The 27665-nt window shown below is 41.4% G+C and overlaps 2 protein-coding genes across 2 annotated transcripts in view; both read left to right on the forward strand.

Annotated features, from left to right (window-relative positions):
* On the forward strand, positions 1-11380 carry LOC145428433 (protein NLRC3-like). Its single transcript, XM_080300591.1, has 7 exons — positions 1-4096; positions 5766-5895; positions 6151-6252; positions 7245-7323; positions 7485-7671; positions 7801-9601; positions 10515-11380. The coding sequence occupies exons 2-7, from the start codon at positions 5780-5782 to the stop codon at positions 10735-10737; spliced, it is 2508 nt and encodes an 835-aa protein (XP_080156717.1). The 5' UTR covers positions 1-4096; positions 5766-5779; the 3' UTR covers positions 10738-11380.
* LOC145428434 (stonustoxin subunit alpha-like) overlaps positions 11380-27665 on the forward strand; it is a 20757-nt gene continuing 4471 nt past the window's right edge. The window contains exons 1-2 of the mRNA XM_080300592.1: positions 11380-11582; positions 20635-20808. Coding sequence (XP_080156718.1) covers positions 11383-11582; positions 20635-20808 — 374 coding nt within the window. The 5' untranslated portion in view covers positions 11380-11382. The remainder of the gene's footprint in view (positions 11583-20634; positions 20809-27665) is intronic.

Here is a 27665-nt window from a genome sequence, read left to right on the forward strand (position 1 = left end):
TCAGTGCCAAAGAATATGGGAAATAGCAACGCACAACATGCACATTACAAAACAAGCACATGAATCAGCATTACATTCATTAGTGAAGTGCTGACGTTCGTTCCTAAACTTTGGGCCTTAATTAACATCACTGTGAACTAATGTTTGCTTTGCTTCTTAACCAGTGAAGCAGCGAGGGGCTTTCTGAGGTTCCTGCTCGTAAATGCCCAAAATGAGTCGAGTATTTCTCTGCAACTACAAACTCTGTTTTCATCAGAGGTGTAAATATTACAGCACTGTGTCAGAGTCACTGAGGCTGGAACACAGAAAAAGGAAGTAGATGTATTTATTTTTAGACTTTATTGCCTGGAACCACTTTAAAAATACGCTTTGGGTCACAATTAACTGCAGAAAACCAGGAATCCACATATGAACATTATCTGTGCAGAGATTTATGCTTCTGAAGGTAAACAGTGAAAACTTGCAGCACTAAATGCACAGATAGCCAGGCGTTTCACATTTTGGGACCATCTGCCAGTTTTCATTTCTTAGGTATTGAAGAGCAGAAATGATTGAATTTTATTTACATGCTTAAAAATGTTTGCTTTTGAATATTATTTGAAGAATTACCCACACACTCAGGCACTGTGGGCCTGTTTCCCTTTGCACAACCGAGTGTTGGAAACGGGCCTTTTCTCTTTAAACTCTGAGGGGCTGTAACTTTGGCTTCTATTGGCAGATTTGCATGATTGACCCTCTTTTTAAAATAGTTTTAGCCAAGAGAATCAAGCTAACATCACTGTTTTTACGTCAGCTCACGTCACACGAGCTGTTTCAAGAAAAGTCCTCCTGTCACACAGCAATGCCTACATGAATCACACCACTCTGCTTAAATAATAATAATAATGTTTAGTGAAGCAGGTGAAGCAAAGGGCTGCTTTTAATAGGCTGGGAGACCCAGGTGTGCTGCTTTAGCTGCTGAGCCTCTCATGCTAGCCTCCATCTATAAGCTGGGATCACAGGAGCACTGCAGTCCTGACTAGATCAAGGATTGTTATTCATGCAGGTGACAAAAGTTTACATTCACAGAGTCATAGGATTGAGCCTGGTTTGAAAAGCAGCTGTTTAATGCAGCTGCTTAGAGTTCACACACAGTAGAAGAATCAGACTTGAGTCACATTTCAAACACTGGAAAAATACTCAGCAAGTAACAATGAAAACAGCACAGACTCAGTATATCCTGTTCAGTCCTGTGTTTGATATGAATGTGCTGTTCAGAGAGGATCTCGTGTCCTCTTTTACAAAGCCTTTGTTTCATGATGTTTGTGTATAAATGAATGTAGGTGTGTTTCTAAGTGTGAAGGAGCCCTGGGAGAAAAGACTGAAGCTTGTGCCAAAGAACAAACAGGAAAGAAAGATCAGCATTAATGAAGACGAGCACAGAAGGAGCCCAAGCACGTGTTGCTTTTTCAGATTTCTCTAAAAGTGTGTGTTCATTTGTTCCATCCTTCACAACAAACAACAGCTGACAGACACACATGCACTCTGTGTCACTTCACAGGGGCTGATGAAAGTGGACACAGTAAAGGGAGAGCTGGACCTGCTCTACACATCCTGCACTCTGTTAACAGACTTTATTCTGCAGCATCAACAGATAAAAATATATGAAGATATAGAAACGTTTAACATTGTGACTGTTCACATTAGTGAAGCTGTTACTTTGCTGCCAGGTGGGAAAAGAAGCCTAAAGCTGAGTCTGATTAAACATCTGCTGCACCAGAGAGTTTCATGGCCCTGCTTTATCCTGTGCTTGCTGACCACCTCGTCCTGAAACCTCTTCATCATCCTCACAGTTGTGTGAAGAAAGAGGGAAGCAGGTGGAAACCATCTGTGCTGCTGTGTTCACTTGTGTGTGTGCGTCTATGGTCATATCTAATGTGTACCTACAGACAAACACAAACACCTGGCATTGCACAAGAGTCTCTATGGAGCAACCTGCAGATGTCAGAGATGTGATTAGAGGGTAAAGTGGACTAGTGAGAGCATCTATGTTGTTGTTGTCTGCTGGGGGACAGCATCAGCTCCAGAGATGCATCAGGATCAGCAAACTAATCTGCAAGGCTGCAAGTGTCACTGAAGGAGTTTGAGTCAGTGAGGGACTCAAACTCACACAGCTGCTCAAGAAGGCTCAGCAGCTGCTGTATTTCCTGAGGAGGCTGAGGAAATTTGGTATGTTGGCCAAGATCCTCAGCAGGTTCTACAGCTGCACTGTGGAGAGCAGCCTGACAGCTGCATCACTGCATGGTACGGCAGCACTACTGCAAACCGCAAACGCCTGCAGAGAGTGATAACAACTGTGGAGAAGATCATCAGGACCCCGCTGCCCTCTCTGCAGAGCAGCTACCATCACAGAGTCCAGAGGAGAGACACACCTCTGCCCTCGAGACGAAGGTTCAGAAGTGTGAAATGTAGAACATCCAGACTCAACAACTCCATCTTCCCCACTGCTATCAGACTCCTGAACAGCTGACCGACCTCAAACTGCAGTTTGCACATCAGGTCACTTTGCACACTAAGTTCATTTTGCACATTAAACTCCATGTACATCCATGTACATCGACATCTGCAGACCACACGTGTCTTCAGTTACTTATTTGTACTTATTTGCAGTTATTTATCTTTTTATTTTATTTTTTTAAGTTATTTCTTATCCTTATTTTATCTTTTTATTTATTCTTATCTTGTTCTTTTAACCATTATCTAACTTGGCATTGTGCACGGTGTGTTTAGATTCAGTTTAAATTCAGGGACACGGAGCCCCTGTTGATCCTCTACCTAATCACACGAGCCACGGTGTGAGAACGGGTGTGGGTCTCAATCAGCCAAGGTTTTGGGTGAACCCATTGTGAGATCTAGCCCCACCCCATCATGTGATTTCCTGTGATCAAATGTCCCAGGATGTGAGTGGGCGTTAAGACGTCCATGTCCCTCTTCAAGCAACTTAAAGAAGTCCAGACGCTTTTCTTTCCAAGCTCCTTCAACAACATCATTCATAGAACAACTTCCAGCTTCTTTTGCTCGGCTACAGTTTGGATGGATTTGCAGATGCAACAAGACTAAAATGGTTAGGGTCAGGAGGTCAAAGGTCAGAGCTCCTGTGGGTCTGAGGGCGGCCTCACGCTGGAGAAGGATGAAGGAGTCTGACCTGAGCCAGTGTTTGACATGAACACATCAGCACTGCTGTCAGTGAGCCTAACGACAGCCGTTAGCATCATTTCAGTGTTTCAGTCATAAAAACACTTCCTGTCTCTGTGGTGGTTACAGTGACATCATGCAGTTTGTGCTTTGACCTCCAGAGGGCGACAAATCAGCACAGACAGAGAGCTCCATTCAAACTTTGCTGCCATCAGGAATAATTCTTCAAATATAATCATCAGTGTTTGAGCAGTTATGATATCAGGGACAATCTAGACATGTGTGACAATACTGAACATGTCACATGACACACCTCAAACATCATGTGATCCACTCTCAGTCTGCACTTTCATTCATGACTTCAACAGGTTGAAATGAGCTTTGAAGAAACATTCAGTGAAATAAATCTTTCATGGATTCATGTGAGCAGCAGATGAACTTTGTACCAACAACATCTTCAATAACAGAGTCTGAATGAAGCTCAGGTGTTGATGCTGCTCACTGATTGGACGCTTGCTTTCAGCTCTGCTCTCAGTCTTTACTGCACAGGTGAAGGTAGAAAGTGTGACTGGATCTATAGACTGGAAACAGAGAAACATGCTGAACATTTGAAGCTTTGCAGCAGAAATGTTCATGTTACAAATACAGCAGAGCTGATCTGGGATCAGTGTGTTCACACCTGCAGCTACAACAAGGTTTCATGTCTCCACACGTCAGCATGTGAACTTTACTCTGACTCAGTCTGAGCAGTCAGACGGCATATTTTTAAAGTTAACACATCAGCACACACAGAGCTGAGCCCCTCCCACCTGTGCTGAGTTTCAGGTGGAGCCCCGCCTCCTTCCAGGAAGCAGCTCACCTGTGTGTCCGTGTTTAGTGTCCAGGTGTGGAGTGGAGCTTGTTGTTGGTGTGTGAAGAAACTGTAAGTTTGCTTTGTTTCCTCCTTTAACAGTTTGTCTTTAGGAACTTTACTGTTTGTTCAGCTCGTGTTTGATTTCTTCACACAACAAACTGTGTGTGTTTGTATTTCCGGTCTCTCCATTAAAGTCAGTGTGTAATGTTTCCTGGCTAACATCAGCTGTGTGCAGCTTAGTTCAGCACAAATCTGCCGCTCCATAGTTCACGGTAACGGACTCACAGCTGGACCAACGAGGCCGAGTGTGTCCGCCACTCTGAGCTACGTTCGTGTTTGTGTACTTGTAGTTTGTACTTTGAGTTCACTCAGAGCCCACAGAGGACGCAGCGTACGTGATGACGTCACAGCCCTTTACCTCCTTTACTGTCACTGTGATTAATATTTACACACGAGACACCTGCAGAGCTCTGACGCTGAGCTAGCACACAGCATGCTAACACTAAGCTAAAGCTAGGCTAGCCAAGAACCCAGAGTGAGTTAAAGCTGAGTAAACACTGACCCCAGACCAGCACCGTGATAAAGTGAGCTGCTGCTGCTGAACTTGAACAGGTAACAAAGTGATGAGCAGTCAGGCTGCAGGTTTCTACCTGTTCATGTTTCTACAGTAGAATCACTTTGAAGTGTCTTTGTGCTGTTTCATCTTTGATTTGTGTTCATAAACACTCAGAGAAACATCACGTGACCTCATCAGGATCTGTGTTGGTGTGTGGGGCTGTACCTCAGCTTTATGTTGTTACATGCTCATTTGTTCATTTTAACATCAAAGTAATGTTATGAGGAGTAATGAAGTAACGTACTCCATTACTTTTAATCAAAGTGTTCTGTGTAATATGTGTAATAATGACTGTTTTGAGTAATGACCAACACTGATCACAACAAAGAGGAAATGCCTCCAACATGCACAAACATTTGAGCCACAACATGCAGTTAATGTGCACAAATGTCTTTGATATGCTGCTTAGTGATGGTGGTGACTGTCAGAGCAGAGCTACTGAGAATCAATAAGTAATATCAATGATGGGATCAGAATCACTAAATTCTTCTCATCCCTGTCAGTATCATACATGTGCTGTATAATGTGATAAATGTAGAGGTGCTGGCTGTTCTCTCACTCTGCTGTTTAGCTGTAAAGGACGCCTCCCTGCCTTTGTCTCATTCATGACCTTTAATAGTCTCTTCTAACATGCAGAGATCTGTATGATCTGTTTCATAGAGTCTAACCAGCCTGTACAGGTAACAACAACAGTCACTGCATCACTGACACACAAACGTCATCTCTGTCAATAACAACATTCATACATGGAATAAAAACACATCAGTGGATCATTGCTGGAGCTGATGTTTGTGCTCCTGGTGCAAAGGCTCTCAGTTTCCTCCTTGAAATAACATCAGTGGTGGGTCAGCGACATGCTTTCTTTCCCTCTCAGGTTTAAATATCTGGGACTCTCCACCGTTTGGTTTTAGAGCTGAAGAAGCTTCTCAGATGAAACGTCTTCCAGAAACTTAAAGACGTCTCTTTTCTCTCCAAGCTCCTTAGATCACATGACCTGGATGACTGAACCTACAGATATATTGACCTGGTTTCATGGTCACATGACAGGTCAGAGGTCAGCGACTGTAACTCAGTTCCTCCTGTTAATGTGAACTCACTGAGTGTTTGTGGTTTACCTCTCAGACTGACTGAAGACGATGATGGAAGAAGAGGAGGACAGAGCAGAGTCTGCAGGGTCCAGCTGTCCGTCTGTGAGGAGTGACGGGTCCAAAGATCGAAATCCAAACTTCAGTGGTGAACCTGGAGCAACGAGGTCAGAGAGCTGAACTCACTGAGTAACAGAAATAATTCTGCACTGACATTATAATCAGTGTTGACTCTGGTTGATTGTCTGACTGTGTTTGTGAGCTGAGAGGAAATGAAAATGAGTTTGTAACAAAAATCAGTTTTGTCCAGTTTTCCTGTAAAAAGCTGAACTCTAATCTAAGAGGATGTTACTGACAGGAAACAGCTGCATTATCTGCAGTCTGTGTGATCACAGCTGCTTCAATCATGTTTGTGTCTGCAGAGGTCAGAGGTCACAGTCTGCAGGGTCCAGCTGTCCGTCTGTGAGGAGCGACTGGTCCAAAGGCGACGTTCCACACTTCAGTGGTGAACCTGGAGCAACGAGGTCAGAGAGCTGTGATGACTCCTTTACATGTTTGTGTTTCCTGGATAAATATGACCTGAAACATCCTCAGATTGTTACAAAGATTCATTAAAAAGAAAACAATGAAAGAGAAAAGATCCAAATGTTCGACTTGGTCATTTGCTGTTTGAGGACAGTGATGCTCATATCTGTGGGGAAAGTGTGACCTGAGTGGGTTCATGTTTGTCTTTAAAGAACAGAGCTGCTCTGATTCTCTTTGTGTCTGATCTGTTAAACAGTCTGAGAGGTCACACAGAGACCCAGCAGCTAAAGCCTGGATCATACTGGCTGCTGTTACTCCATCAGGACAACACTGAACCACAGTGGTGTGGATGTAGTGGATAAATCCCACCATACTGATGCTCAGAGTTAACCACAGGGAACAAAACCAGATGTTACCTTCAGATTGTGACCTTTGGAGTGGACGATGCAGATTTCAATAGAGAATAAATGTTGTTGTTTTTCAGCTGTGAAGAAAGAATCTAATTTTCTGAACTTAAGAATTTATGATGCTGGAAACAACATGGAGACTATAACACAACATTTCCACTGTGTTTATAGAATGAATGTAAAACTGTCAGACATTCATTAAATATGCAAAATGTCTACAGAAGCATCAGAGGGTCAGACGTGAAGCACTCAGTGATTTTGATCAAATGACTCATCAGTTATTGATCTGTACTACACTGATCTACCACGTTAGTAAAGCTGGTGTTCTGGTGGTGGAGGGAGACTCGGATCATGTTCTGGTTTTGGAGCAGTGATCTGCTGATGGTTCAGTTTGATGAGCTTCTTCAAAATCATCCCTGACATCACCACTGAAAGGACGTCCATGAAAACAGACTGAAAATTACTGATATGTTCACAATCTGAGAGTTTAAAACTTGACAGACTTGATTCAGATGAAGTTATTTGAGCAGAAACTCCTGGATCTTTATCCTGTGTTGATCTAATCCTTCATGGTTCCTCCACAGAGTGGAGCAGCAGAGCTCAGAGGTTCCCAGTGGTCAGTCTGCCCAGCAGCATCAAACACAGCTGGACTCCATATTTATGGTCTGTACATGTACAACAACTACTGTTACATCTGTTCTGTTCACAGTCATCTCCATGCTGCTCTTTGTAGACCAGTGGATCGTCAGTGTGTCCAACATGGATCTGATGTTTGGCTCCATGATTTCAGTCTGATTGGCTCATTCATAAATATTCTGTTCCAGCTGCTGGAGGACAACATCATCACTTTTGTGAAGAACGAGCTGAAGAAGATCCAGAAGGTTCTGAGTCCAGATTACCCAGAATGCTTAGAGAGTCAGAGGAGCAGCAGCAGAGAGGCGTTTGTGAAGATCACAGTGGACTTCCTGAGGAGAATGAAGCAGGAGGAGCTGGCTGACCGTCTGCAGAGCAGTAAGAGGATTTATCTAAAGATTTAAGCTGCTGGATAAATGAGACATTTTCCAGAGATGGAAGATGGAGCAACATGTTTTAAAGATTAGTTTTTTTTGGAATTGAGTGTTTATTTTTCTTCTCATTCAGAACTTCAAGCTGCAGTTTGTCATCGTAACCTTAAATCCACCCTGAAGAAGAAGTTCCAGCGTGTGTTTGAGGGCATCGCTAAAGCAGGAAACCCAACCCTCCTGAATCAGATCTACACAGAGCTCTACATCACAGAGGGAGGGACTGCAGAGGTCAATGATGAACATGAGGTCAGACAGATTGAAACAGCATCCAGGAAACCAGACAGACCAGAAACAACCATCAGACAAGAAGACATCTTTAAAGCCTCACCTGGAAGAGACGAACCAATCAGAACCGTGCTGACAAAGGGAGTGGCTGGCATTGGGAAAACAGTCTTAACACAGAAATACAGCCTGGACTGGGCTGAAGACAAAGCCAACCAGGACATCCAGTTCATATTTCCATTCACTTTCAGAGAGCTGAATGTGCTGAAAGAGGAAAAGTTCAGCTTGGTGGGACTTGTTCATCACTTCTTTACTGAAACCAAAGAAGCAGGAATCTGCAGCTTTGAAGACTTCCAGGTTGTGTTCATCTTTGATGGTCTGGATGAGTGTCGACTTCCTCTGGACTTCCACAAAACTACAATCCTAACTGACCCTAGAAAGTCCACCTCAGTGGATGTGCTGCTGATAAACCTCATCAGGGGGAAACTGCTTCCCTCTGCTCGCCTCTGGATAACCACACGACCTGCAGCAGCCAATCAGATCCCTCCTGACTGTGTTGGCATGGTGACAGAGGTCAGAGGGTTCACTGACCCACAGAAGGAGGAGTACTTCAGGAAGAGATTCAGAGATGAGGAGCAGGCCAGCAGGATCATCTCCCACATCAAGACTTCACGAAGCCTCCACATCATGTGTCACATCCCAGTCTTCTGCTGGATCACTGCTACAGTTCTGGAGGATGTGCTGGAAACCAGAGAGGGAGGACAGCTGCCCAAGACCCTGACTGAGATGTACATCCACTTCCTGGTGGTTCAGGCCAAAGTGAAGAAGGTCAAGTATGATGGAGGAGCTGAGACAGATCCACACTGGAGTCCAGAGAGCAGGAAGATGATGGAGTCTCTGGGAAAACTGGCTTTTGAACAGCTGCAGAAAGGAAACCTGATCTTCTATGAATCAGACCTGACAGAGTGTGGCATCGATATCAGAGCAGCCTCAGTGTACTCAGGACTGTTCACACAGATCTTTAAAGAGGAGAGAGGACTGTACCAGGACAAGGTGTTCTGCTTCATCCATCTGAGTGTTCAGGAGTTTCTGGCTGCTCTTCATGTCCATCTGACCTTCATCAACTCTGGAGTCAACCTGCTGGAAGAACAACAAACAACCTCTACATGGTCTAAACTATTTAACAAACTAAAACTTCAATCTCTCCACCAGAGTGCTGTGAACAAGGCCTTACAGAGTCCAAATGGACACCTGGACTTGTTCCTCCGCTTCCTCCTGGGTCTTTCACTGCAGACCAATCAGACTCTCCTACGAGGTCTGCTGACACAGACAGGAAGTAGCTCACAGACCAATCAGGAAACAGTCCAGTACATCAAGAAGAAGCTCAGTGAGAATCTGTCTGCAGAGAAAAGCATCAATCTGATCCACTGTCTGAATGAACTGGATGATCGTTCTCTAGTGGAGGAGATCCAACAGTCCCTAAGATCAGGAAGTCTCTCCACAGATGAACTGTCTCCTGCTCAGTGGTCAGCTCTGGTCTTCATCTTACTGTCATCAGAAGAAGATCTGGATGTGTTTGACCTGAAGAAATACTCTGCTTCAGAGGAGGCTCTTCTGAGGCTGCTGCCAGTGGTCAAAGCCTCCAACAAGGCTCTGTGAGTAAATCTGTGATCATGTTTATTTTTAAAATGTTGATTAAAAGTGGTCATAGATTTCTTCCATGACAGATCCATGTCCTAAAACCATGAGACAGCGTAGTTGTATAGTATAAAAGAAAAAAGGAGAACTTTTGACCACAATATTGTAACTTGAATGAACTTTTGATACAGCCTTTAAACATAAAATTTATGAACAGAATCGGTGACAAAGGGCAGCCCTGGTGGAGCCCATCACCCACCGGACTTATTACTATCCAACGTATTGCCGGCTATGCCAACCAAGCTCTTGCAATGGTTGTAAAAGGATCGAATGGCCATAAAATGTTTCTCAGTTTTATTATTTTCAGTCACATCTGTTTTTGATTATTAACTGAATATTTTAAAATTCAGGCTTTTTATGTTATACAAAACATCATATTTTCTTATGATGTCTTGTATTGATTCTGAAGGAATAGTTTTCATCAGTATCGCAGATACCAGCCTGAATTTTACTTTGTATTGGATCAGAAAGGAAATCAGTGGCATCACACATCACTTACAGCAACTTCAGTACCTCTTCATTTTAATAAACTGGGGGGAGGTGCACCAAGATTCAGTATGAGATAAAGAATTATTTTTAACTGTAAGGTTGGAGAAATCTGTTGTTGGAAATTGGAAGAACAGGTCATCTTAAAAATCACTGCATTGTAGTTTTATTCAGGCCCCTTCAATCTGTGATCGCTGTTGCTTTGCATTGTAAATGCTACTATTACAAAAGTCACAAATATTAGTGTATGTGTGTGTTGTTGGGTAATAAACCAAAAGAACAGAATCTACCAGCACCTCACTGATTTCTGCTTAAAAACAATAAAAAAGCAATAAAGCTCTGATTTGTTTGGTTGATCTTGTCTCCCTTCCACCTTGATTTCAGACTGAGTGGCTGTAACCTGTCAGACAGAAGCTGTGAAGCTCTGTCCTCAGTCCTGAGCTCCCAGTCCTCCCATCTGACAGAGCTGGACCTGGGTAACAACAACCTGCAGGATTCAGGAGTGAAGCTTCTGTCTGCTGGGATGAAGAGTCAATACTGCAAACTGGAAACGCTGAGGTCAGATCAAGCAATATCGATTTTTTTTTCATCAATTAACATCATTTAATCAATTTCATTTGGAAAAAATTAACAGTGTTTATGTTTTGTTTTTTTAATGAATCCATCCAAATCACACTAAACTGCCACATTTGTCTTTTGTAACATGAGGCAATAAGGATTCCAGCATGTCCTGAAACAGTGTTGAAATATTGTAAATGTAGTAGCTCCGCATGGCACCATGAATATACTTTAACACAAGTGTTTCATGTCTTCTTGTCATCCTTTCTTCAGACTGAGTGGCTGTAACCTGTCAGACAGAAGCTGTGAAGCTCTGTCCTCAGTCCTGAGCTCCCAGTCCTCCCATCTGACAGAGCTGGACCTGGGTAACAACAACCTGCAGGATTCAGGAGTGAAGCTTCTGTCTGCTGGGATGAAGAGTCAATACTGCAAACTGGAAACGCTGAGGTCAGATCAAGCAATATCAATTTTTTTTTCATCAATTAACATCATTTAATCAATTTCATTTGGAAAAAATTAACAGTGTTTATGTTTTGTTTTTTTAATGAATCCATCCAAATCACACTAAACTGCCACATTTGTCTTTTGTAACATGAGGCAATAAGGATTCCAGCATGTCCTGAAACAGTGTTGAAATATTGTAAATGTAGTAGCTCCTCATGGCACCATGAATATACTTTAACACAAGTGTTTCATGTCTTCTTGTCATCCTTTCTTCAGACTGAGTGGCTGTAACCTGTCAGACAGAAGCTGTGAAGCTCAGTCCTCAGTCCTCAGCTCCCAGTCCTCCAGTCTGAGAGAGCTGGACCTGAGTAACTCTGACCTGCAGGATTCAGGAGTGAAGCTTCTGTCCGCTGGACTAAAGAGTTCACAGTGTGCAGTGGAAACTCTCAGGTCAGGATTCAAACTTTTCCACAGATGATCATTTGAAATGTGACTTATATTATTGTATAAACAGGTAACCTTTATACAGCTGTCAAGTGAACTTTTATTTACATTTGAGTGGATAATTGGACTCCGAATTACTTTCAAAAGTAATTGGCGACTACCGATTGGTTTGCTGTTAGTTTTTTATTCACAGTACTTACTTAATTTTAAAGGCTGATTTCTCAAAATGAGATGTTTATCTTTTCTTCTACAACACTTGGAGCCACCAAATCTTCTTGCTTCATTTATTCATTACAGTTTGATTTAAAGAATATTAGACTCGTAACATAATAAATACATTTATTTCACTTCTTCTTGAGAGAAAGAAAGGGATGACTGGGTGAGCTCCAGTGGTTCATCCCAGCAGAGAGAGCAGCACACTGGGCTGCAAATGATCACAGTAGTAATAGCCATAGTTTGATAAAACAGGCATTCTTACCCTGTAGATAATACAGGGTTCTGGTGCCGATGTGGGGGAGGGGAGTCGCCCGGTACTAACTACATACTGAAGTGTCTTGTGTTCCAAGAACACAACGACCAAGACAGAGAGATCCTACTGGCAACCTTCTGGTTACAAGATGAGCTTCCCAACCCCCAGAACCGCGGTCTTATCCTCCAGTTCTGTGTTGATGATAATCACATAATAGGAGAGCAGCTGGGCATCCAGTGGAAGTGTGATGGAAATCAAAATCCTGAATTGGATTCGGTGCGGTTGCGTTACTATTTTTCAACAACCAATCTTATATCAGCTGCATGGAAGTAGCTATAAGTAATCTGGGCGCTACAGCTTTAACCCTTTAAGACTTACCATAGAACCAAGTCCGCCACAGCTTATATTATATTTTTACATGCTGTGGAGCCATTTTTGGGAGCATTTCAAGTTGCTCTACATCAATACAACCATTACAGCCTAAATTTTAATAATATGCATGCATTAAGTGCATAGAAATTACATAAATTGCAAAAAGTGCAATAAACTAAAAAAAATTTGAAAATCGTTTTTGTTTTTTAACATATATTTCTAGTTAGAGAAATTTAAGAGGCTTATCCCTCAAAACTGTAAATGCAAAAAAGTTGCACAAAATAGTTTCCCACCACATGAAATTTATTTTGAGTGTCTTCATAGTTTTATTTTTGAAATACACTAATTTCTATACACTGCAGGAAAAACAAAAATAAATATTATAGTGCAAATTTGCAAAAAAGCAGCATATGCATCAAAATAAACTATTTCCAGCAGTGCAATATGAGTCCTAAGCATCCCAGAAACAACACAGAAAGTCAGAAAGTCAAACATAACTTTAAAAAACACTAGTATAGGGTTATGAGGCCATGATGGTAAAAAATACATTTCTGCAAAAATGACATCACTTCCGGTTTTGGGCAGGTCATGGCGGATATGCGATAGTTCACGCTGATGTCAATTCCAAAGTAGGAAGTGTTACAAACAGCTGATCGGATCGGCAAAGCGTGTTTCTGGAATATTATGTTACGCAAAACAGAGTGTGCCCACTCTGACCAGCTTTAAAGGGTTAAGCAGCTGCATGCACTCCCGCGGACAGCGATCACTTTCTGGCAGACGATCACTTTTTGGCACAACACCTGGAGCTAAGGGGGCAAAACAATCGCATGAGTGCTGCTGTTTGGCTGAGGAAGAATAAAGTATTCATGGTAAGCCAATCACATGACCACTTCAAGATTACAAAGCAACAAGGTGACATATACCAGTTTTTAAATTGTGTTGATAGGTCACATAAAACCAGAGTCATGATAAACAATATATACGCAGCGTTTTTTTCCTCAATAGTTTCGTCACTTTTACTGTCTAAGGACAGCACAGCAAGCACTCTCTGCTTATGAGCAAAAAAACCCCAAATCATCCCTTTCCTGTTGGTGGAAAAATGAACCATGTCGACCAATCAAAAAAATGATATAGCAACATGACATTTGGTTGTTTAGGAAGAGGGGGAAGTTTTAGGAGTGACGGTGTGAGATGTGAGAGATTTGTGACGTTTAGCGTATTTGGAGTGTGTGCATAGTATGTTGTGTTGTGTAGTTAGTGTGTAGGGGAAAAAAGAACAAAAAAAGTTAGTGTGTAGTGTAGTGGATAGTTTTATGTTGTCTGTCAGAACAATGAGGCAATTGCTGAATGTTAAGTGCCCTGAGGCGACTGTTGTGATTTGGCACTATATAAATAGAGTTGAATTGAATGGAATTGTTACAGGTGCTGCCACAAAACCAGCAAATGCAGATTACAGTGTAAACGGTGTCTCCAGGTAGAAACAGCAGTGATACACCTGCTGCTGTCAGACCTGCAGGTATCAGGCTGTGATGTTCTCCTTTATGGTGGACAGAAATTATTTTTTTGGAGTGGCACAAATAATTTGTGGCATCTTATTTAATGCAGAACAGCTGATTGTTCTGTAAATAGTTTGAAATAGTTATTTTTAAAAAATCAAGGTAAAAGGTAAATTGTTACAAATAACAAAATGGTTGTTTGCAAACCTTGTGTATAGGATTTTAAGGGTGTTCGTCTTGTAACCGGAAGGTTGCCGGTTCGAGCCCCGGCTCGGACAGTCTCGGTCATTGTGTCTTTGGGCAAGACACTTCACCTAGCGCCTACTGGTGATGGCCAGAGGGGCCGATGGTGCGATATGGCAGCCTCGCTTCTGTCAGTCTGCCCCAGGGCAGCTGTGGCTACAACTGTAGTTGCCTCCACCAGTGTGTGAATGTGAGAGTGAATGAATAGTGGCATTGTAAAGCACTTTAAGGCCCGAAAAGCGCTATATAAATGCAATCCATTATTATTATTATTATTATTATTATTAAAATATTAAAATTATTAGATTTCAAGTTAATGATTTATTAAACATGTTTGTGGTTGTAACAGTAAAAAATATAACTTTTTCTACTCATATTGTTTTTTGTCTGATTTTAGGTCAATTGTGTTAATACAGTATGTCAAAATGAAAACATAACTGTAAATTCAGACACGTGAGGTTGTGCTGAAAAGAATGATACCAAACAGGCAAAGTAAATAGTTTTTAAAGGTGGAATATAGAGGTCAAATCAAAAGTAGTTAAAAATGGCCTATTATACCCTGGACCCCAGAGGGTTGAACATTTTTTTTTAAAGTAACGCAATAGTTACTTTTCAAGTAATTAATTACTTTTAGTAACTGACTTACAATATTTTAACTCTAAGTAACTACGTAGAGTTAACTATAGTTAGTAGTATAGTTACTAGAGATGGCACGATACAACTTTTTTATGTCCGATACCGATACCGATATCATAAATTTGGATATCTGCCGATACCGATATGAATCCGATATAGTGTTTTTTAATCAACAAAACTGTTTTTTTAAATATCTTGCTGCATTTTGTATAAGTTCATACTAAAGTTTAAAACAACAACTACACTAAAGCTATTCTGTTATACCTGTATGCAAAAAAAAATATTTCATAGTTCAGCAATACTGATCAATCTAATAAACTTAAACCTACACCATCCTCCCTATTCTGGTATTTTAAAGAGTACTTAGCATAAATATTAAGCAACCTAACTAATAGGGTTCCAACTCCCAGCAACAACAAAAATAAATAAATAAAAAATAGGGAACCACCCCTCACGCTCCACCTCATGATGCTTAATCGACGTAATCAACCTTAATTTGATGCAGTGTGAAAAAAAATGCACAGAAATCAATTATTTTTCAAGAAATATTAAATAGATTCAACATCTTTCTTCAACAAAATTGCAGACTGCACAGATGGTACCTTCCCAAAGGAAAAAGTACTATAGCTTACTAGGGTATATATTAGACTTAATAGTCACTATATACAGTAATTGACTGCTATTCCTTTTACATCAAATTAAAACTTTGGGTGTCAGATAATTATTTATTAAAAGCTCGACATTTTAAATGAGAATAAGAAAGAAAAGTATGTCTTTGTGCCCCCTTTTCCCTGTTAATGCCCTATCGGCCCCCCTGACTAAACTTTGCTAGATCCGCCCCTGCACAGTTACCAGCGTCAGCTGTAGAAAAAGATCCTGGAGTAGAAAGTAATATTAAATAAATTCTAACAACAGCTTATCAAGCTTAAACGTGCTGCTGTTGTTCAGCCACTGGTTTCCTCTTTCTGGTGCAAAGTGGGCCAAAAACAAACTAGAGACAGACTCGCGACAGAAAAGCCGATCAGCTGATCGTTAAGCAGTTTCATGATTGAAGTAGCAGCAAGAAGAGGCAGTCGTTTGTTAAGCTTAACGCAGGAATGCTTTACAAACATTCAGAGATGGACTTACACACTTGCTTTACTTCTCTCGGGATAACTTTGTCGGAGATGAAATGCCGGGTTGCTAGCGAAGCTCCAAATGCTATCCAGACCACCGACAGGTCCCGCATGCCACAGCTGCTCTATCACGTGATGCATACTGCTCCGACGTGCTAACGTTCTGAGGTGAGTTACGGCGTGTTGCAAGTTTTGTGAGGTGCTTTCGTGATATTTAATGGATCGGATTACATTTTTTATTTTTCTCCGATATCCGATCCAGTAATTTAGGTCAGTATCGGACCGATACCGATACGTAATATCGGATCGGTCCATCTCTAATAGTTACTAGTTACTTCTTGGTAACTACTAACTATAATTACTTGTTCAAAGTCACTTGCCCAACACTGATCCCAAACCATCTCCACTGGGTTTAGGTCAGGTGACTGTATCCTCACTACAGACCGAATAAATCACCTGAATTTGGAAGTCTGCCTCCGTGTTCTTTAACCGGAGCACACCCACCGTACCTGGCCACTCTAAATCAGCTAAACTCCTGGAGACAACACTTTGTCCATTTTATTTAGACACAGCGGCACCTCTGAAGCAAAGTGTTGTCCATTCTTCAAATTTCTATCCCTGGATAAATGAAAATACTCAAAATTTCAAGAGATATTCTGTCAAGTTAGAACGTTTATGGAAGGCTTCCAAGCTTGAGGTTCATCGAGTACATCTCAAGGAATCAATATCCTCACTTAACAACATGATAAAAAAGCTGGAACTGAATAGTTTTCAAATCTAATGGCTTCAGAAAAGAACCAAAGTATTGTTTGATACAATTATGAAAATTGTCTCTCCTGATATTCCTCGTGTACCAGTCTATACTAAATCTGATTGTAATGAATCATTGAACGAACGTGGAAAAAACAGTTGCAGAACAACTTAACGACTTTCTGGAGAAAAACAGTGTTCTGGACATTTTCCAGTCTGGTTTCTGTAAACTGTCCTCCACTGAGATGGCTTAACTTAAAGTGTGTGGTGACATTCTGATGGCAGCAGACTCTGGAGAGTGCACTGAGTTGGATGTCTCCTCTGCTTTTGATACTGTTGATCACAGCATCATGATAAATAGGCTGAAGGACTTGTTCAGGATTACTGGTGTTGCTTTAAAATGGTTTGTCGTATCTACTGTATCTGAGAGATCTTTGACTGTCTGTATGAATCATGTGTTGTCTGAAACATCCGTTCTGCCTTCTGGGGTACCTCAAGGATCTGTTTTAGGCCCGATTCTCTTTTTGGTTTATATACGTCCTCTAGGCCACAGGTGACAAACGCCAGGCCTCGAGGGCTGGTGTCCTGCAGTTTTTAGATGTTTCCTTGATCCATCACATCTGATTTAAATGGTTAAATTCCTCCTCAACACGTCCTGAGGTTCTCCAGAGGCCTGGTAATGAATTTGATTCAGGTGTGCTGACCCAGGGTTAGACCTAAAACCTGCAGGACACCGGCCCTCGAGGCCTGGAGTTCCCCACCCCTGCTCTAGGCCAAATTATCAGATATTACAATAATATTTCTTATCATCTCTACGCTGATGACATTCAGACATTAAGTTATACTGTTCTTTCAAAGATTCTCAGTTTGATACATTTTCTTGTTTAAATAATTGTCTTTCAGGAATCAAATAATTGTGAAACTTCAACTTTCTCCAGTTTAATACGGATAAAACAGAAACTTTGATCATTGCTCCTGATCACATGTCTTCAGAAATTAGGCAGCAGATCAGTTTTTAGGTCCTTCCATTAAATCGAGTCTCAGAAACTTAGGTGTTATTTTCGACAGTTCAATGTTGCTTGAGAAACTCTCTAAACAACTGTTTCAAAACTGTTTTTATCATCCAAGAAACATTTCTAAACTCAGACTGGTGTCAAAGGCAGAACTTGAGATGATTCTTCATGCTTTTATCTCTACTCACTTGGAGTATTGTAATGGTCTTTTTACTTGTCTCAACAAATCAGCTCTGGAGCTTCACACTGTACAGAATGCTGCGGCGAGACTTTTAACTGGCACAAACAAGAGGTCACACATTACTCCAGTTTTGGCTTCTCTTCATTGGTTGCCACTAAATTTTAGGGTTCATTTTAACATTATACTCATAACTTTTAGAGCTGTACATGGTGAAGCTCCTCAGTGCATCTCTGACCTGTTGAAACCTCATGCTTCATACCGAGCACTTAGGTCTTTAGGTCAGAGGTCACTATTGGTCCCACAGACTCGGTTCAACACACGTGGGGATCGAGCTTTTCAGGCACCGAGGCTGTGGAACTCCCTGCTGTTATCTTTATGCTGTCTAGACTCCACTGACTCTTTGAAAAAGCAGATGAAGACATTTCTATACAAACGAGATTATGTGCTATATAAATATATTCTACTTACTTACTTGAATAATAGTTCATTTATGAATATTTTTTTATTAAAATATTTATTTTCTTTACTTTATCACCCAATTAAATTATAATTCTGTAAATAAGGGTGATAGTGTGGCCTGTGTAGGTTGTCTTCAGGTTCTCTGCTTCCTCCCACAGTCCAAAAACATGCATGCTGGGTTAACTGGAGTGATTGTGAGCATAAATGCATAAGTGTTTACCTGGCTACATCACCGTAGTTACTGATGCTGAACCTATAACCTGGTCTGGATCAGGTTATATTCAGAGTGTGTGTTTTAAAATTGACTGAAGTGCCTCGTTTTCACTGAGCCTTTCATTTACAGAAAGCTTTAAGTGTGATATAGATTCAGTCATATCTGACTAATGTCAGTGAGTGAGGCCGAGCTGTAAAGTCACATTTCTGCTAATTAGCACACCAGCTAACTAGCACACCGGCTATCTAGCAAACCAGCTAAGTAGCAGACCAGCTAACTAGCGAACCGGCTAACTAGCACACTGGCTAACTAGTACACCAGCCGACTAGCGAACCGGCTAACTAGCATACCAGCTAACTAGCACACCAGCTGACTAGCGAACCGGCTAAATAGCACACCGGCTAACTAGCACACCAGCTAACTAGCAGACCAGCTAACTGCAGCCACAGGCTGAAGGACGATTAAATGTAGTGGAGATATCAGGGATTACACTGGTGTGTCCGATTCACTCTTTAGCACTCCAGTCACTCTGGTGTGTCAGCCAGAACACCACTGAAGGCCCAGCGTGTGGAATAAGGAGCTTAAGGTTTGGTTTGAGGCACTTTATTCTTTCACTGATTGATTCTTGTGGCTGTGATCACGTGTGTGGTTTCTTACAAAAAGGAAGTACACAATACAAATACATGACAAATAAGATGAATAGATAAGATACATATCCAGTTATATGCATACGTCAGTATAGCTAACATAACCATATATAAGGACAAAGATCACAGTACTATAATGCAGTAATGTTAAACACAAAGGTGTATATCTACATAAATCTATCCTATCAGTGATCAGAGTACTGTAGTATACTTCTACTACTTACACTATACAAACTAAACTGCATTAGTGTGACTTTAAGTTACCATCAGTACAGACGAACTGATGGTAGTTGGACAAAATAAAGGCTTTGCAATTATTGTGAAGGGCTTCCGGTTAAAGTAAGATCAGCTGATTACCTCATAACAAATTGTTTGCTATAGAATGCAGCTCCCAGTCTTCATTAATATCATGTACTATAACTCCCAGGTCTACAGAGAGACCAACAGCTGGTGCACGTTGTAACGCTGTGGCTGTCGTAGTCTCTCCTTTTTCTACAGCTCATTTGTTCTTCTTGTGATGGTGCGTCTTGAGGGAGGCTCATACATGCGGTCATTTGTTGATCCTAAGAACGTTCCTCAGACCGACTTCTTCAACAACACTAATTGGCCTGAAGTTTGTAGCTACTCACTTCACTGTGGCGTCTGTTAGCTTGTCTTTCTTTGGTTTATCTTGACTCCTCCCACTAGCTGAATCTACGTAGTCTGCCCAAGCCTCCCACCTCTGTTTGTTTGGGTGGTTTGTTTGCTGCCATCAACAGCGTGTAATGCATTTAAATGATACTTCAGACTTGAAGTACTCCGACGATAAAAAACTCAACTTTGCTTAAAAATAACTTTAGTTGTATCAACACTGCCCTCTGGAATAATTAGACTTTGGTGACAAACTGATGTGATCTCCATGTTTCCTTTGTTGGACTGTGGGCGAGTGTCAGAACTGAATGTACTGAGTAACATGTGGAGTTTAAATATGTGTCAGTTCCAGTTTTAGAGCTCTAAAGTGCAGCTATCATGTTAGGAATATGTTAGGAATAGACAGGAACACTGAGCACACTGAGGTCAAATCTTTATTTATCCAGTTCATCTGTAGGCTGAGCTCAGTCCATCCATTTAGTGAAATGATGTTTAAAGGTCTCCTTGTTCTGTGAGCGTGCACAGATCCTGAAGCAGAAAGCCTGGGTTAACAGAGAAATGATCATCACTGTGATGATGCTCACCATCTCTGACTGGGATTTGAGGTTTTGTCAAAGCAGCAAAGAAAGCCTGGCTATGTTGGACTGGGTGTGGAAGCAGCTCCCAGTTTGAGTTCAGGAGACAGACACCCTCTCTACTTTGACGATCAGCTTCAAACTTTCCTTTTTGATAAAACTTATAGTTAGAGCTGGATCAGGTGACCCTGAACCATCACTTAGTTATGCTGCTATAGAGATGGATAACAGATGGATTGTTGTTTTGTGTGTCTGCAGTCTGTCAGGCTGTCTGATCACAGAGGAAGGCTGTACTTCTCTGGCCTCAGCTCTGACCTCCAACCCCTCCCATCTGAGAGAGCTGGACCTGAGCTACAATCATCCAGGTCTCTCAGGAATGAAGCTTCTGTCGGCTGGACTGAAGGATCCAGGCTGGAGACTGGACACTCTCAGGTATGGAGAGAATGTCTGATATAGGAGGAAGAGCTGGAATCATTTCCTGTGTCTTTCACTCACTTCCTGTTTGTTTCCTGCAGATGAGACATGAACAATCACACATGCAGGAATATTTTCAGGGACAGACACACTAGTCTAGCTGGATAGTACATGGATATTTATGTAGGGGGTCTTCAAGGAGTCTGTTTGCAGGAACATTAATGATAACTGATAAGTCATGTTGAGAGTTTCATTAAAAGTAGACTTACAGTTAGGTAATATTTGGACAGAGACAACATTTTGTAACTTTAGATACAAGTATCAGCCATGTGTGTGTTTCCCATGCTGTATGTCCACAGTCACAGTGACAGTCAGTGACACTGACAGAAGGATGAAACAAGGCTGTGAATCATTTCAGTCTGTGTGTGTGACAAAGAGGCAGACAGGAGCAGCTAACATTTGGAAATGGAAGCTTACTGGAAACACTACATTCACGGCTGAATTCACAATAGATTTGTTCTCAAGTGCACATTTAGCAGCTAATGCTAATACTGTTTTCCCTTTGCTTTCTACAGCAGCTATTGCTAAGTAGGCCACTTTGCTCCGCTAAGGATTTGTGTGACCATGATGGAGACTCTGATAAGCTAATGCTGCTAAGCTAATGCTGTTTACGGGCCCTGTTAGAATCAATATTTCATTCTCATTCTGTTGTTTGAGAACAATATTAACGTTTCACATCATTATAACACAAGAGAAAAGGGTATTGGCATTAGCTACTAGTGCTTATTCACCTCAAATTACCTTTAGCTGCTAATGGCAGCCTACTTAGCATTAACTCCTCACTAATATAATGCTAATTTACATCAAATTAGCATTAACTGCTCATATTGTTATAAGGAAAGAGAAAACGGTATTAGCATTTGCTGCTAATAATTATTCACCCCTAATTAGAATAAGCCGCTAAAAGCAGCCAACTTAGCATTAATTCCTCACTTTGTTGTTACCCAACGGAAAAGAGTATTAGTATTAGCTACTATCATTTTTAATAAGTAAGAGAAAACAGTATTAGCAGTAGCGCATAATGCTAATTCACGTCAACGTAGTATTAGTTAATAATGGCAGCCTACTTAGCATTAACTGCTCACTAATATAATGCTAATTCGCATCAAATTAGCATTAGCTGCTCAAGTTGTTATAAGGAAAAAGAGAAAACGGTATTAGTATTAGCTGCTAATAATTATTCACCCCTAATTAGAGTTAGCCCCTAATGGCAGTCTACTTAGCATTAACTCCTGACATTGTTATAATGCAGGGGAAAAGAGTTACCATTATCGGATAATGCTAATTCTCATCAAATTAGCATTAGTTAATAACGGTAGACTTCATATCATTAGCTGCTGTCATTCTTACAAAGCAAACAGTATGAGCATTAGCTGTTAATCCTTTTTCATCTAAAATTAGAATTAGCCACTAATGGCGTATTGTTAAAAAGTAAGAAAAAACATTGTTAGCATAAGCGGATAATGCTAATTCATCTCAAATTAGTATTAGCTAATAATGGCACCTGCTTAGCATTAGCTGGTCACATTGTTATAAGGCAAGAAAATATGGTATTAGCATTAGCTGCCAATTTCTATTTACCTAAAATTAGCATTAGCCACTAATGGTAGCCTATAGCAAAAACTTCTTAATGCTAAATGAAGTTAATTAATGCTAAGTAGGTTTAACTGAAATTAAAGTAGTGTTAGCATTAGCTGCTGATATTGTTAAAAGGTAAGATAAAACATTGCTAGCAGCAGCGGATAATGCTAACACACATAATAATTAGCATTACCTAATAATGGCAGCCTTCTTAGCATTAGCTGCTCATATTGTTATAATGCAAGGGAAAAGAGTTGGCAAAAACAGTGTTAGCATTAGTGGATAATGCTAATTCACCTAAATTAGCATTAGCTAATAGTGGCTACGTACTTAGCATTACCTACTAATATTGATATAAAGCAAGAAAATATGGTATTAGCATTAGCTTCTAATGCTTTCTCATCTAAAATTAGAATTAGCCACTAATGGCATCCTATTTAGCATTAACTCTTCACATCGCAAGGGAAAAATTAGAATTCAATAAAAAAAAAAAGTGTTCACATTAGCTACTTGTATTGTTAAAAAGTAAGAAAAAACATTGTTAGCATAAGGGGATAATGCTAATTCACCTCAAATTAGTATTAGCTAATAACGGCAACCTACATAGCATTAGCTGGTCACATTGTTATAAAGCAAGAAAATATGGTATTAGCATTATCTGCCAATTCCTATTCACCTAAAATTAGCATTACCTGCTAATGGCAGTCTACTTAGCATTAACTCCTCACTAATGTGATGCTAATTCACATTAAATTAGCTTTAGCATTAGCTGCTAGCATCAGCCTACCTAGCACTAGCTGCTCACATTGTTAAAAGGGAAGAGAATACGATATTAGCATTAGCTGGTAATATTTATTCACCCCTAATTAGAATTAGCCACTAATGGCAGCATACTTAGCGTTAACTCCTCACATCGTTGTAATGCAAATGAGGCTAACTTGCATTAAATTAGACTGCTGTTATTAGCTAATGCTATTTAGCAGTAGCTGCTCACATTGTTATAAAGCAAAGGAAAACGATATGAGCATTAGGTTCTAATGCGTATTTGCCTTAAATTAGACGTAGGTGCTAGTGGCAGCCTACTTAGCATTAGCAGCTCAGATGTTATAATGCTAGGAAAAAGAGTGTTAGCATTAGCCGTTCACATTGTTATAAAGTTAAGGGAAATAGTGTTAGCATTAGCTACTCACATTTTTAAAAAAAGTAAGTGTTAGCATTAGTGCATAATGCTAATTCATGTCAAATTAGCATTAGTTAATAACGGCAGCCTATTTAGCATTAGCAGATAATGTTGACCTTGGCCCACTGGAAAAGTTAAGAACTAAAGATTTAGGAGTGTTTCTCGATAGCTCTTTCTCATTTGAGAAACAAATGAATTCTGTTATTAAAACCAGCTGTAAGGTTTATATTGTTGATTGTCATTTATGCTTAGAAATATTTACTCATATATGCTTAGAGTTGTATAATCGATTGCATAATGATAGAGGTTTGATCCTTAGTAGTCTGTAAAGACTCTGTGTGCCTTCCAGAGTGCTCTGGCATGCACACACCACTTGGGGCCATGAGAGAGGTCGTACCCTCTCTTACTGATTTATGGTGTAGGACAGGGGTCTCAAACTCAATTTAGCTGGGGGCCGCTGCAGGCAGAGTCTGGGTGAGGCTGGGCCGCATTAGGTTTTCCACAGGAAAGGCATGGTTAAAAAATTCCAATCTTCTCAAATCTCTTTATTTTTATTTTTTAACACAAAATATGAAAAATGAATAAACAAATTAAGAATTAATAAGAAAAAAAATCAATCTGTAATACATAAATAAAACAATAATAAGATATTTTTAGTCAGTGAACTTGTGTGTTTTTTTCAGTCTTCTATATCTGCTGTATTTAGATTGAAATGTCTGTATTAACAGTTCTATAACCTTCTTCTGAACATGAATGGAACACTGTAGAAAATGAACTGTTCTTCTGAACATGGCTTCTCTTGCCTACTCCTTGCTGCTAGAGACCTGGCAGCGTTTCCTCTCGCATAGCCGAGCCAGATTTGGCCTGAGGGAGGAAGCAGTTGCGGCCCTCAGTATGTCTTGAAGATGATCATCCGTAAGTCTGGACCTGTACTTGGACTTATTGAAGTTCAAAGTGGAGAAGAGCTTTTGGCACAAGTATGTGCTACCAAAAAGGCACATGGTCCGCTTGAACATTCGGGAAAGCCGAGGGAAACTAGGGCTCAATCCTCTCAAAGATTGTCCAAGCTTCTCTGCTTTTCCACTCACCTCCCTGAACTTTGCTTTGAGTTCAGAGTTGCACTGCAGCTCAATGAGCTCCATTTGAAGCACAGAAGGGGCATCTTGCACATCAAAGGAGAAGGGGTCCGCAAAAATGTGAAAGGTGGCTCTGTGTGTCTTGAAGTCAGCAAATCTGTGATCAAATTCCTCCTGTAGCCTCAAAATGACATCAACATACTCGTCAGCACTGAATGGTGTGCCTGCATCCACGAGAGCCTTGCATGCTGGGAAATGGCAAAGGTTTGTCTGAGAGAGCTGAGCTTTCCAGAGCGCCAGTTTTGTGGAGAATGCTCTCACGTTGTCATAGGCAGCACTGACAAGTTGCCCCTGGCCTTGTAACGTCTTGTTCAGTACATTAAGCTCATGTGTCATATCAACAAGAAAAGCTGAGTCCATGAGCCATTTTGGGATCAGTTAGCACAGGAACACTAACTCCATCCTTCTCCATGAAGGCTTCACTTCTGCTCTCAACTCAAAAAGTCTCTTTAATACATTTCCCCTGCTGAGCCAACGTACCTCAGTGAAGTCGAGCACATCCCCATATTCTGACTCCATTTCCTCTAAAAAAGCACAGAACCTTCGGTGCTTTAAGCCCCTGGATCTGATTTGGTTGATGCATTTCACAACAATAGACATCACATTGTCAAACTTCAGGCATTTGCTGCAAAGGACCTGCTGATGGATGATGCAGTGCAGAGCAATGGCCTCCTCCACGCCTTCCTCTTCCAGTTTGTTTTGTGCCACCAGTCCATGTTTCCTCCCTGTCATTGATGGCGCTCCATCTGTTGTTATTCCAACAAACCTCTTCCATGGCAAACCAACATTCTCAATGGCATCACACAGCTTGTAAATATCTGCTGAGCGGTGGTCTGGCCATGCATTGGAATTACTGTGAGCAGCTCCTCCATCACTTCAAAACTGTCATCAACACCACGGACATACATTGGGAGCTGGGCAGTGTCGGTGATGTCTGTGGTCTCATCAAGAGCGACTGAGTATACACTGAAACATTTGGCTTTCTCACACAGTTGGTCATAAATGTCACTTGACAGGTCAGAAATGCGATCTGCTGCGGTGTTGGCAGAAAGGCTGATGTTGCTAAACTGACCTTTCTTTCCCGGACAGACTATATTTGCAGCCTGCAACATGCACTTTTAGACAAATGCACCTTCTGTGAATGGCTTCCCTGCTTTAGCAATCATCTCACTAACCACGTGGCTCCGACTGCTGCATTATTCTCTTTGGTTGCTTTCTTGGAGAAATCTTGCTGCCTCAGTAGATCTGTTTTAAGACTGGCAACCCGGTTCGCTCTCTCGTCTCCCTGGTATTTTGCATCCAGCTCAGCATGTCTAGTTGTGTAATGACGTTTCAAATTGTATTCCTTGTGCAGCGCAACTTTCTCTGTGCAAATAAGACAGGTCGGGGTGCCCCTGTGCTCAACAAAGAAATATTGCATTGCCCACTTTTCCTGAAATTGTCGGTGCTCATCACCAACCTTTCTCTTCACCGCAGGCTTTGAAAAAGACATGTTTGGTGCTATGTGACATTTATAATTCTACTTGGTGTCACTGTCGCATTGAAGTTTCAATCAAGCGTTTAGCCGACGGACGGGGAACGTCTCAACGCGTAGAGAACGTCATTTCTGCTTCTTTTTCTTGCAACCGTAGCACGGCGATCGGCAGATAAAAAGCCGGTAGCAGTCTCCTTTGTTTTTACGCTCGATGTTCATGTCTTTCATGACGACACGAACACCGTGGCGTTTGCAGATGGTAGAAAGTGCAGGGATAGCGAGCGCAAAAAAGGCGACTGCTCACGGCGCCGGGCTGTTGTTACAGGAGAAAGAAGCGGAAATGACACCGTGACATATAACAAATAACATCAGCTGTTTCTGATGTTAGTTGTTTTGACTGCTTTTACATTATATTGAAATATATGTAATGTTCATGTTTGCTGCAATGCAAACGCAGTGATGCAAATAAAAACATGGAGCCACAAATTACGGTGCGACCCTATAATTAGTCCGGGTTACCGGGGACTGTTGTTGCCGATGAACAGGTGTCGCTATGTGACTGCAGACTAAATTGGGCTGCATTGAGTTCATGACTTTTCTTTTATCCCGCCGCCTACGCATCACTGTGAGAGTTAATATGAGATCTCTCTCTGTGGAAAAATAACTTTAAATCCCACTGACGTGTGTATAAATCTATATACGTATAATGTCCCGCTGGGCAGCAACTTAAAAAAACAACTTTTTTTGAAGTGTTGTGAACGCAGCGCGCTGGGGCGAATGTCGGCGTTTGCCCAATAGAAAGGAGGAAGCCAGCCAGGCACAGGAAAGAAAGAAACACTCCAGGGCAACGCTGCTGGAACTTTGACTCATTGAGAAATGTTTCCCTGCTTGCATCAAGCCCGGCTGGTGTCCCCTGAGATCCATATCCCACCCTGATTGGTGGGTTAATTCAGCTCCGCCCACAACACTGTAAAGTGTCATACATTATCAAACTAACATTACATTTTCATATTAAGGTGGGGCCAAAAACTATCGTCCGGCAGGCCGCAATTGGCCCGCGGGCCGCGAGTTTGAGACCCCTGGTGTAGGAGGACACCTACTCTGTGTCTGGTTAAGTATAAGAGCCCTTTGTTAGGGGGACCGCTGGACTCTTAGCACCAGCTTTGGGGTCACAGGGTCACATCTGGAACACACACACACACACACACAGACACACACACACAGACACGCACGCACGCACACACAGACACACACACACAGACAGACACACACAGACACACACACACACACACAGACAGACACACACACACACACACACACAGACACACACACACAGACAGACACACACACACAGACACACACACACAGACAGACACACACAGACACACACACACACACACACAGACAGACACACACACACAGACAGACACACACAGACACACAC

This window comes from Astatotilapia calliptera, chromosome 4, assembly GCF_964374335.1.
Source record: "Astatotilapia calliptera chromosome 4, fAstCal68.1, whole genome shotgun sequence".
Lineage (NCBI taxonomy): Eukaryota > Metazoa > Chordata > Actinopteri > Cichliformes > Cichlidae > Astatotilapia > Astatotilapia calliptera.